General features: G+C 37.4%; 1 protein-coding gene across 1 annotated transcript in view; it reads right to left on the bottom strand.

Annotated features, from left to right (window-relative positions):
* Nucleotides 1-820: 820 nt before the first annotated feature.
* LOC138814241 (vomeronasal type-2 receptor 116-like) overlaps nucleotides 821-12,528 on the bottom strand; it is a 30,649-nt gene continuing 18,941 nt past the window's right edge. The window contains exons 3-6 of the mRNA XM_070003253.1: nucleotides 5,985-6,788; nucleotides 4,683-4,910; nucleotides 3,512-3,635; nucleotides 821-1,743 (exon numbers count right to left, since the gene is read on the bottom strand). Of these exons, the coding sequence (XP_069859354.1) occupies nucleotides 821-1,743; nucleotides 3,512-3,635; nucleotides 4,683-4,910; nucleotides 5,985-6,788 (2,079 nt within the window). The remainder of the gene's footprint in view (nucleotides 1,744-3,511; nucleotides 3,636-4,682; nucleotides 4,911-5,984; nucleotides 6,789-12,528) is intronic.

Genomic DNA, 12,528 nt, shown 5'->3' with positions numbered 1-12,528 from the left:
AGATAACTGTAACTCCCGTGTACAGTATTTTCACAATAAAAAACATATATGTATGTATGTATATATGTATATATATACATATATATGTATATATACATATATATATATATATATATATATATATATATATATATATAAATGGTCAGCTTGGCACCAGTCATTCATGACTGTAATCCTAACTATTCAGGAGGCTGAGATTTCAATATCACAGTTCAAAGCCAGCCCAGGCAGGAAAGTCCATAAGACACTCTGTACCAACTGACTACCAGAAAACTAGAGGCAACGATTGCCTTAAGTGGTACAGTGCTCACCTTGAAGTGAAGAGCTCAAGGACAGCACCCAGGCCCAGTTCAATACCCAAACCATCAAAAACAGAGTAATAATTAAATGATCTGCACATAGGTCACATTCAAGCCCAGGGACCAACACACACACACAAACATCTTGGAGCTTAATCAATAGGAGAATTAATTGAAATGTATTAGAGGACTAAACAATATTGACATAAAGACAGGAAACAGGATAATTAAAAATATACAAAAGTGACTGCAAAATCAAATATAGAAGATTGATAGCTGTATACATAAACTTGAAATTTGGGATGATAGGATTAAGTGCAGAGAGAAACAAAGACCAAGCCCAATAAAATTCAAAATTAGGCCCTTTTTGCTAAAATGTGTAACTATATTACTACTACTACTAGAGAAATCAATAAGAACTACATATTTGTTGAAGTAATTTTTACAATATAAAATAATACAAGATTTAAGGAAGGGGGTGGATTTAGTTTAGACCTTCTAGGCATTTGATGATTTTTATCTTAAGAGGGCTTCTTTCTCCCAGTGTGTATTTTGTCCTTGAAGCCATGCAGAGAATTTCTATCTGGCCTTAACAAGATGATGTAGCACTTGGGGACAAAGATGCAGCACAGGAGCCCTGCACTGGAGGCCAAGATGGAGAAGACCTCCACAGCCACCATGACCTTCCCCTTGGCACTGTGGTAGACAGGCAGGAAGGTGAGCCACACACTGCAGAACACCAGCATGCTGAAGGTCAGGAACTTGGCTTCATTGAAGGTATCAGGCAGGTTCCTGGCCAGAAAAGCCATGATGAAGCTGGCCAGGGCCAGGGAACCCAGGTATCCCAGGACACAGTAGAAGGCAGTGAGGGAGCCCTTGTTGCACAGAATGATGATGTGGCCATGTTCAGAGTGTGCATCTGTGTCCACAAAGGGAGGAGAGGTTCCTAGCCAGAGTCCACAGAGAGTCACCTGGATGAGAGTACAGATGGGAATGATGAAGTTAGGAGCCCCTGATACCAGCAGCCACCTCATCCTTCTCCCTGGAGAAGTGGCCCTGAAAGCCAGAACCACAGTCACAGTTTTGGCCAACACTGTGGAAACAGCTACAGTGAAGACAAGCCCAAATATGGTTTGCTGCAGAATGCAGGTGACTGTGTTGGGACGGCCAATAAAGAGCAAGGAACAGAGGAAACAGAACATGAGGGAGATAAGCAGGATGTAACTGAGACACAGGTTGTTGGCTCTGACAATGGGAGTGTCTTGATATTTCACAAAGATCCCTAGAATAGCAGCAGTGAGTTTGGACAAACATAGAGCCACACAGTCCAGGGCCATTCCCAAGGATTCTTCATGAGCCAGGAAACTTGCAGCTTTGGGGAGGCATTGGTTTCTCTCCGTGTTGGCATACTCATCATCTGGACACTTCATACACTGCTCTATATCTGGTAGAAGGGGGAGTTACCAGTTGTCTTGCTTCAGCACTTCCTTTGTCTCAATGTAGATTGGTAGTTCACCTCTTAGAAGGTACTCTGAACATATTACTACTCATTAACATAATATATTACCAAATGATATAAAAATGCCTGAAACTGATCTTTTGCACCTTGTCTATACCATAAGGTCATCCTCATTTTCACATTATTTGTGTTTTCATTGTGATTGTCTTACTCACTGACTCTTAGGAAAGAAACATGCTAATTGTATATCCCTAAAAGTTAATTTATTTATCATAAAATCTATGCATAATGTTATAATAGTATTCTAAAATTGGGCCAAAATACCTGAAAGAAAGAGTAATGAATTCATACTGTTTTCAAGACAAAGTAGAAATTGACCATTTTCCATAATTCAAATGAACTAAAAGTAATTTCCTGACTTCTTTATGCTGCTATTGTATGTGCTCTCAGCACTGTGTGCATGACTGCATACTGGCATTCAAAATTGTGAATAATGTACCTTACGTGCTATATGTGTTTGTTTGAAAATTTAAAAGGAGGCTGGTGTTACATTCTGGAATCATAACACTCTATTTGTGTCTCTTCCACCTGCAAAGCAGTTCTAACAGAGAATCAAGGGTCTCTTTTAGCTTTAAAGACATTCTGTGCAGATCACTTGTGTCTAATACTTAAACCAAACTCAGCATTTTAAAAACTGTCTCTATACCAAGAACAATTCTGCATACATAAATAAAGATATGCATGTTTTATGTGTTCATAGTGGCAAAAATATAATTTAGAAGATAATGGACAGTCTATCTTTTGTATGTATTCATAGTTTACCTCAATGAAGAAGCTAAATGAACTGTAGACATTAACTTAGGCCAAAGAAGGATATGCATAGAGGTGGTTAAAAAGGCTCATAGCTAGGTGTAAATGATCATAGAATATAATGTTGTGGGTTGGAAACGTGGGTCAGTTGTATGAGACCCTGGATTCATTTCCTCAGCACCCCATAAGCAGAAGTGGAGCTATGGCTCAGGTAGTAGAGGGTTAGCCTTGAGCTGAAGTGCTGAGGGACAGCACCCAGGTCCAGAGTTCAAACTCCATGACAGACCAAAAAGAAAAAGAAAAAAAAAGAAAAAAGAAGGAAAAAAAGAAACCAATGTTGTATGAAATAAATTTCAAGACACAGAAACAAGACATGCTTTTTAGTTGCTGTTGTTGCTGTTTTTTTGTTTTCTGTTCCTTTTCTATTGTTACTTAGTTTGTATTTGGAAGGGTAAGGTGGGCACAGAAAAGGTGGAACAAATACAACAAATGTAAATAAATACAACAGTGGTACTTACTAGACACTGTGTGGAAAATTAATTGTACGTCTTGTTGTTTGGGGAGGGGAGGAGAAAAATTGGCAGAGAGCCAGGGAAGGGGAGATGTGTTTCAAAAAGTATTGTACTCTTTACATGATTCATTTAACTGTAATGCCTCTGTAGAACAATTTGACAACCAAAATAAAAACTATTTAATAATTCAGTATTGAGTAGCGGAGAAAGGGTTTTCTTGAGATAAACATGTATAAAATGTCATAGCAAAATTACTCTCATATGTAATTTAAGGCCATGAGGAGCAATATTATCCATTGTTACAATTTAATTACTAAAAGATGGAAGACTTTGGGTTTGTAATTGAAATACAAAACCTTTTCCATGGACTTGGATACATTGGGAAATACTAGGATAGTAATAGAGAATTTCCTCTTTAGTAAGAGACTTACCTGTCCCATTAGAAATCTCATTCTCTATGCAAGGTGCACAATCAAAGCAACAGACAGCCTTTCCCACCTGAGGGGATTTCCGGAATCCAGGACCACAACTCCCACTGCAAACAGAGTGAGGAGTCTGAGGAAAATCAGATATGTGTTGGTAAGTATTCCATTACTTCTCATTCAAAAAAGGCGGATGTTCTTAAATTTTTGACCATTAAGCATAATTATTGTACATACATAAGGCCAATCAATCGATTGCATGCTATGTTAGATTTCCTGACACAATCCACAAAGGCTTTTGTGCTATAGCCTTCACCTTCAGCCCAAGCTACTACTGAAAATTGTGTAACCTTTAAGAGGTGGTTCCAAAGGCTAAGATATTTCTGGCCAACTTCCAGGAACTGCCTTGAATTTGTAGCATTTATTTTTTGTTGGACATGGGGCTTGAACTATGGGCCTGGTCACTGTCCCTCAGTTCTTCAACTCAAGGAGAGTACTCTACCACTTGAGCCATAGTGCCACTTCAAGTTTGATAGTGGTTTATTAGAGATAAGAATCTCATGGACTTTCTTGCCCGGGTTGGCTTTGAACCATGATCCTCAGATCTCAGCCTCCTTAGTAGCTAGGTTAGAGGCATGAGCAATTGGCACCAGGCTCATAGCATGACATTCATCCTACTGATTTGTGAAATACTGAAATATGGAAACAAGAAGTAAAATACTCATTGAAACTTTTAATACTATGCTAGACCCCAGGGCCATTGTATATTCCTATTTATTTTCTGGCTGCTTTGAGTTCACAATTTTCCTCTGGTACAGGTTCCTTAGATGATTCCTCTTACCATGCATATCTAAATAGCAGGTCAACTAAGGATGGTCCACTGAGGGGAGCAAAACAAGCCTTTCAACCTTACAAAATGATTGCTTTTTCCGGCATTTTGTTTTAATACTAAAGTATGATTATAACAGATGTCATCTAGATTTCATGATAAATGAACATTTATCAATGTTCAATTAGTGTATCTTTTTCCCATCTAAGAGTCAGTGAATCAGACAATTTCCAGTTACAACTCATTAAATGTACAATACTTGATGATTAGTGAGCACAAGGGACATCATATCTAGGGGTTCTTTTTGCTTACTATATTAAGTTCTAATCATTTGTGTTGTCTTGAACCCACCTTGGTAGTTCCTATGGCCCACTCTATCATATCGTTAGATATAGACAATTGATGATCATGAGGAGTATATGGAGAAAACTTCCCAATTTTCACTTTGAGCTCAAGGCCTTCTGGAAAATTCCAAATATTCAAAATGTCATAGTCTGCCTCTAATTTTCTTTCCGCGTTCAAAATCACTTGGTCTCCAGCAGGATTGTAAAATTGGATGTTCTTCAGAAAAGGGTGCAGCTACAAGAGATACATCATCTCATGATGAAGAGAATCCATGAGTTGAAACAGAAATCCTGAATTCAACCAAACCCCTTATTCTCTTTAATTCTTAGTTTATCATTCAAAATTAACACAAATATCACATGAAGTCTCACTAAAGAAGGTGTAGAGGGAACTAAAAAAGTCATACTTCTGAATTGTGATTACTTCAAGGCTTTCTTCAAGAGGAAAAACCTCTACATAATGATGAATAAGACAATTCTCAGTGGACTACATAAGAGTTATTTTATCAATATCCCAGATATTTTATTAGCGAAGTACATGATACATAATGTGGAATAAAAAGTTATTTATTTTGTGTACATTTAATTAATTATTTTTTTATTTTTGTATGCCATTGGTCTTGAATTCAGAGCCTAGGCACTGTCCCTCAGCTTGTATGCGCAAGGCTACCACTCTATCACTTTGGGCCACAAAACCACTTCTGGTTTTCTGGTAGTAAATTGGAGATAGGAGTCTTACAGATTTTCTTGCCTGGATGAGCTTCTAACCATGATCTCAAGATCTCAGCCTCCTGAGTAGCTAGGGTTATTGGAGTGACTCATTGGCATTCAGCTCATTAAATTTCTTAATGTGTTAAATATGGAATTGTCAATGATTCTTTGCATTATCCTTATGCGATATACAAAGTCATTGTGTGAATACAAGCCATCTCTATGGCACCCCTTCATCATTCTTTTTCATCTTTTCCAATCCCTCCATCCTTTAAATTACTTTCTAAGAAACAAAATAATTGGAATAATTAAGTACATAAAGAACAGATCATCCTTTGCTATTAAGAAGCTTTTTGTGAAAAGATGGATTGTAAAAGTATTCAATGTAATTTATTGAGGTCATTTGTAACACAGGAACTGATGGGAACATGACACAAATTTCTGCTGGTATTTTTCTTTAAGATCACATGAACAGAGTCTGGAGTAAACTTACAAATATTTTTAAAAGTACAGTTTCTCTTAGGCCATTGGAATAAGATTTGAATATATTAAGATTTACTTTCGTTTTCATGTATAGAATTGAAAGAGAAGGTGTTACCTGTGCAGGAGAAGGCATCCTCCATCTCCCATTACACATTGCTAGCTCTTCTGTTTGAAGAAGCATCTCATGGAGAGCCTGTGCCACAGCATACACAGCATTGTAGATATTGTAACTCTCTTCAGACATGGCCATGTCAAAAATTTGCACAGGCAACCATTCCAAGGAAGCATCATGTGGACAGTTCTCCCATATTACACAGTCAGACTCAAAATGGGAGCAATTAAAAGAGAGAAACCACAACTTAGCAAGGTAAAAGTCTTCTGGGTATTTGGAAGGGTTGACTTCCCTGATAAAATCTGTGAATCCAGAAATGTCTGCATGGTGATGTGAAAAAATGAGAGGTACATGGAATGAGCCTAACATGAAATACTTCCTTCCAATGGATAAATCACACTGTGAGTTCAAGAGCCAAATTTTGCTTCTTATTAAATAGTGCCCAAGATATGCCATTATGTCCAGCAGGTATTCCTTACTCCCGTAAATGATAACTACATTTGCTGATGATTTATTAATCTGGTTCTGAATTGCCATAATGTTAAATAATTGTGCCTTTGTACTGCCAGAGATCATATGCTCAAAGGCTACACAGATTCTGTTCTTGTCCATTGCTTCTCTCAGTTCTGAAAGGATCAATAAACCATTCTCATCTTGTGAGATCAATAGTCCTACCCAGTTCCAGCTGAAATGAAGCAGTAAGGAGACCATGGCAATGGCTAGAGATGTGTCCTTTGGGGCCATCTGATAGAGAGAAGGAAACTTTCCATAGTCACTCAGGGCAGGATCAAAAGTCCCATAGGTAAACTAAAGGGAAAAAAATTGGTGGCTCACATGTAAGAAATCTAATATACATCACAACCTCAGTCTTGGTTTATATTCAGCAATAGGTTGAATTGGGTGGAAGGAAGGGTTTGATTTTTTTAAATTTTTAAGTAAAATTGTAGCTTATCTTTAAATCATTGTTCAATGATTTTTCATTTAAGCATGTCAATTATGTATATAATGCCTATTTACCATTATCCTATTGTTTCCATTATTCTTTCCTCATCTGTACCAACACTACTTAGTCCCTTGTTCCTTGTTTCATTTGCACAAGTATACTTGAATATTATGAGTATACTTGCCATTATTCCTCTTTTTTTTCAAAGCTTCTCAACAATCCATTTAATATCATACTCCTCACACATTAAATATTTAATTTCCTAGTGTTAATTGTCCAGGGTGTTTATATCATGGATATCCACTTCTATGTTTACCATAATTTAGCCAATTTAATCATGTATATGTGCTTCTGGCCACCTATAGGTTCTTATACTGATTTTTATTTCATGTTTATATTTTATTTTATTATTGTGAAAATACTATACAGAGGGGTTACAATTACATGGACAAGAGAATGAGTCCATTTATTATCAAACATTGTAGCCTCCTCCTTTGTTTCCCCTTCCATCCTTTCCCGTCCTCCTCTCGCCCAACTACCCAATCCTCCTCCCCCCCCCCATGAAAGTTGTAAAGTTCGTTTTCGACATAATGACTTGTACATCTCATTGTTGCAATGGGTCTACCTGTATCCCTATTTAAACGATTTGTTTTTTTCCTTCCCCTCCACAAATTATACTGACATCAAATACAGTGAAAGCAGGGATTCTATAGTGGGGGAGGGACATACAAAGCAACAAAGAAACCATCTTATGAATGTATTAGAAACAATCGCATGAAAGAAAAAAACTGAGGGGCTGAGAAGATGGCTCAGTGGTAGAGTGCTTGCCTTGCATGCACGAGGCACTGGGTTCAATTACTTAGCACCACATAAGCAAAAAAAGAAAAAAGCCAGAAGTGGTGTTGTGGCTCAAGTGGTAGAGCGCCAGCCTTGAACTGAAGAGCTGAGGGAAGGCGCCCAGACCCAGAGTTCAGGCCCTACGACCGGACCAAAAAAAAAAAAGAAAAAGAAAAAAATTTGAATACATATCTTAGGTTTCATTTCCCTAACATCAACTTATCTGACCTTTTCTGCTTGACTAAGACATATACTAGTTATTGCAAATAAGGGAAACCATGGGACCTATGTTTCTTTGGGCCTGGCTTACTTCACTTAATATAATTTTTTCCAAGTCTTTCCATTTCGTAACAAATGGGACAATGTCATTCTTTCTGATGGAGGCATAGAATTCCATTGTGTATATATACCACATTTTTGATCCATTCATCTAGTGAGGGGCATCTGGGTTGCTTCCATATCTTAGCTGCAATAAACATAGTCGTGCTGGTAGCTGTAGTGTGGTCTTGTTTGTGATCATTTGGGTAAATGCCCCAAAGTGGGATTGCTGGGTCAAAAGGGAGCTCTATGTGGAGTCTTTTGAGGAACGGCCATACTACTTTCTAAAGTGGTTGAACAAGTTACACTCCCACCAACAATGCAGTAAGGTTCCCTTCTGTGCACAAACCCTCCAGCATCTGTTGTTATTAGTTCTTGATTATAGCCATTCTAACTGGGGTGAGGTGGTAGCTCAATGTTGTTTTGATTTGCATTTCTTTTATGGCTAGAGAGGTGAGTATTTCTTCATGTGTCTATTGGCCATCCTTGTTTCCTCTTCAGAGAAGTTTCTCTTTAAGTCGTTAGCCCACATATTTATTGAGCAGTTGTTTCTTTGAAGATTTGCTGTTGGGTGATTTAATTTTTTGAGTTCTAGGTATACTTTAGGTATAAGACCATTGTCTGTTGTATGGCCAGTGAAGATCTTCTCCCAATCCATGGGTTTTCTATTGATCTTGCTAGCTATGTTCTTTGCCATGCAGAAGCTCTGCAATTTCATGCAATCCCATTTGTCCAACCTTTCTTTGATTTGTTGTGTTTCTGGGTCTATATTTAGAAAATTTCGGCCTGTGCCAAGGAGACCTAGGGTTTCTCCTATTCCTTCCTGTAATGTTTTCAGAGTGTCTGCTCTGATTCTGAGATCTTTGATCCATCTGGAGTTGATTCTGCTGCAGGGTGATATATATGGATCTAGCTATAGTTTTTAAAAGTGATTAACCAATTTTGCTAGCACCATTTACTGAAGAGGCTGTCTTTCTTCCATTCTATTTTTTTAGCTCCCTTATTGATGGCTATAGGTCTGTGGGTTCATTTCTGGGTTTTCAATTCTATTCCATTGGTCCAGAGGTCTGTTCCTGTGCCAGTACCAAGCTGTTTTAATTACTATGGCTTTGTACTAGAGTTTGAAATTTGGTATTGATATTCCTCCAACACTCCAATACTGTTCTTTCTGTTGAGGATCGTTTTTGCTATTCGTGGTCTTTTATTTTTTCATATGAATTTTTGGACTGCCTCTTCTATTTCCTTGAAGAATGAGGTTGGAATAATGATAGGTATCGCATTGAATTTATAGATAGCCTTGGGAAGGATTGCCATTTTCACGATGTTGATTTTTCCAATCCAGGAACATGGGAGTTTTTGCCACTTTCTAAGTTCTCTTTTGATTTCCTTTTTCAAGTTTTTAAAGTTTTCATCATAGAGGTCCTTCACTTCTTTGGTTAATTTAATTCCTAGATATTTTATTTTTTGTGAGGCTATTACAAATGAAGTTGCTTTCCTGATTTCAGCCACACTTTTCTCATTGTTGACATACAGAAAAGCCATTGATTTTTTAGGGTTAATTTTATACCATGCTACTTTGCCAAATTTTGAATCAGTTTGAGTTATTTAGGAGTGGAGTCTGTGGGATTATTTAAATACAAGACCATGTCATCTGCAAAGAGGGAGAGTTTTACTTCTTCTTTCTGTATTTGGATCCCCTTTATGTTTGCATCTTGTCTTAATGCTGTAGCTAGGCATTCTAATAGTAGAATGAAGAGAAGTGGAGAGAGTGCACATTCTTGTCTCATTCCTGAGTTAAGAGGAAATGTCTTTAGTTTTTCACCATTAAGCATAATTTTGTCTGTAGGTTTGTCATATACAGCCTTTATTGTATTGAGGAATGATCCCTGGATACCTAGTTTTTCCAGAACCTTCATCATAAAGGGGTGTTGGATCTTGTCAAAAGCTTTTTCTGCATTTATTGAGATAACCATTTGGTTCTTATCCTTGCTCCTGTTGATGTGATGAATAATATTAATTGACTTGTGTATATTGAACCAGCATTGAATCCGTGAAATGACACCTGTTTGATCCTGGTGTATGATTTTTTGGATGATTTGTTGAAGGCAATTGACAAAAATTTTGTTGAGAAGTTTTGCATCAATGTTCATCAAAGAAAGGGGTCTATAATTCTTTCTTTGATGAGCCCCTGCCTCGTTTTGGGATGAGGGTTATGATGGCTTCATAGTATGTGTTGGGTAGTGAGCTTTCTCTTTCAATTTCATTGAAGAGTTGGAGGAGTATTGGTGTGAGCTCTGTTTTGAAGGCCTTGTAGAATTTTGCTGTAAAACCATCTGAGCCTGGGCTTTTCTTAGATGGGAGGTCTCTTATTGCTTGATATGGGCCTGTTAAGATGGTTTAATGCATCTTGGTTTAGTTTTGACATGTCAATATTTGCTAGGAAAAGATCCATTTCTGCCAAGTTCTCAAATTTATTAGCATAACGTTTTGAGAAATATTCCCTTATAATGTTCTGAATCTTCGTTGTTTCTGTGGTGATGTTTCCATTCTCATCTCTGAGTTTATTTATTTGGTTGTGTTCTCTTCTTTTTCTGATTAGATTTGTGAAGGATCTGTTAATTTTTTTAAAAGAACAAAGTCTTTGTTTCATTGATTCTGACTTCATTTTTTGTTGGATTCTAATTCGTTTAATTCTGATTTAATTTTAATTATTTCTTTCCGTCCCCTGGATTGGGGTTTATCTTGCTGCTTTTTTTCAAGGCGGCTCAGATGTCTCATTAAGTTGTTGGTTTTACATCTCTCCAATTTGTTGATGTAGGAACTCAGAGCTATAATCTTGCCCCTTATTACTGCCTTTGCTGTGTCCCAGAGGAACTGGTATTTAGTGTGCTCGTTTTTGTTGAATATCATGAATATTTGAATTTCCTTTCTAATCTCTTTCATGACCCACTCGTGATTCCACAGTGTGTTGTTCAGCCTCCATGTGTTAAAGAACTTTCTTTGGTGGCTTTTGGTGTTGAGTTCTAATTTTATTCCTTTGTGGTCTGAGAGAATGCAAGGTATAACTTCAATATTTATGAATTTGGACAAGTTTGCTTTTTGGCCTAAAATGTGGTCTATTTTGGATAATGTTCCATGTAATGCTGAGAAAAACGTGTATTCTGATGCTGCTGGGTGAAATATTCTGGGTGAAATAGTCTGTTAACTCGTTGATTTATGCAGCTGTTTTGATCTGCAGTTTCTCTGTTGAGTTTTTGCCAAGTTGATCTATCTAGTGAGGATAGTGATGTGTTAAAGTCCCCAACAATCAATTTCTTTGGATCTCTGTATGATTTGAGGGAAAGTAGTATTTCTTGGATAAATTTGGCTGCTCCCTTGTTTGGCTAATAGATATTTAGGATTGTAATATCTTCCTGAAGGAGAGATCCCTTAATTAGTATGTAGCGACCTTCTTTATCTCTTCTCACTAATTTTGATTTGAAGTCTATTTTATCTGATATTAGGATTGCAACTCCTACCTGTTTATGGGGGCCATTTTCTTGGTAGATTTTGTTCCAGCCTTTCACATTGAAAATGTGTTTGTTTTTATGGGCAAGGTGTGAATCCTGAAGGCAGCAAATAGAAGGATCTTGCTTTTTAATCCAACTAGACAGTCTATGTTGCTTAATTGGAGAGTCAAGTCTGTTAATGTTGAGAGATAGGACTGAGAGGTATTTGGGAGTTCCTGCCATTTTATCAACTTTCGTAGGGGCTGCAGAAACTGGGTTCTTCCTATGCTTCTTGGATTCTCAGTTTGGGTGTGGTTTCTTGGTCTTTATTGTGCTCTTGTTGGTTTTCTATGTGTAGGAACTCTAAGAATCTTTTGTAGGGCTGGTTTGGTGGAGATATATTGTTTCAATTTTTCTTTGCTATGGAAAGTTTTTATTTGCCCTTCGATTATGAAGGAGAGTTTAGCTGAGTACAGTATTCTTGGTTGATAGTTGTTTGTCTGTAAGACATGGCACACTGCAATTCCAGGTTCTTCTTGCTTTTATTGTCTCTGCTGAGAAATCTGAGGTGATTCTAATTGGGTTCCCTTTATAAGTGACTGATCTTTTCTCGACAGTTTTAAGGATCTTTTCCTTGGTCTGATTTGAGCCTGTGCGGATTATAATGTGACAGTGGAATGTCCTGTTCTGGTCTGGTCTATTTGGAGTTCTGAAAGCTTCTTGTATCTGAATAGGCCTATCTTTTTGCATGTTTTGGAAGTTCTCTGCTAGGATCCTGTTAAACAAATTTCCTAGACCATTAACTTCTGTCTCTAGGTGCTCCTCTACACCCATTATCCTCAGATTAGGCCTTCTGATGGTGTCTTCCAAGTGTGAATAGATCTATTATATTTCTTGGGTTTGTTTTGGATTGTTGTATGTTTTTTCCTCTATTATATCTAGGCTATCTTCAATCCCCGAT

This window comes from Dipodomys merriami, unplaced genomic scaffold (genome assembly GCF_024711535.1).
Source record: "Dipodomys merriami isolate MVZ:Mamm:240054 unplaced genomic scaffold, mDipMer1.0.p SCAF_6, whole genome shotgun sequence".
NCBI lineage: Eukaryota > Metazoa > Chordata > Mammalia > Rodentia > Heteromyidae > Dipodomys > Dipodomys merriami.
The sequence above is the reverse complement of the archived record's forward strand: the minus strand, read 5'-3'. Positions and strand labels throughout refer to the sequence as shown.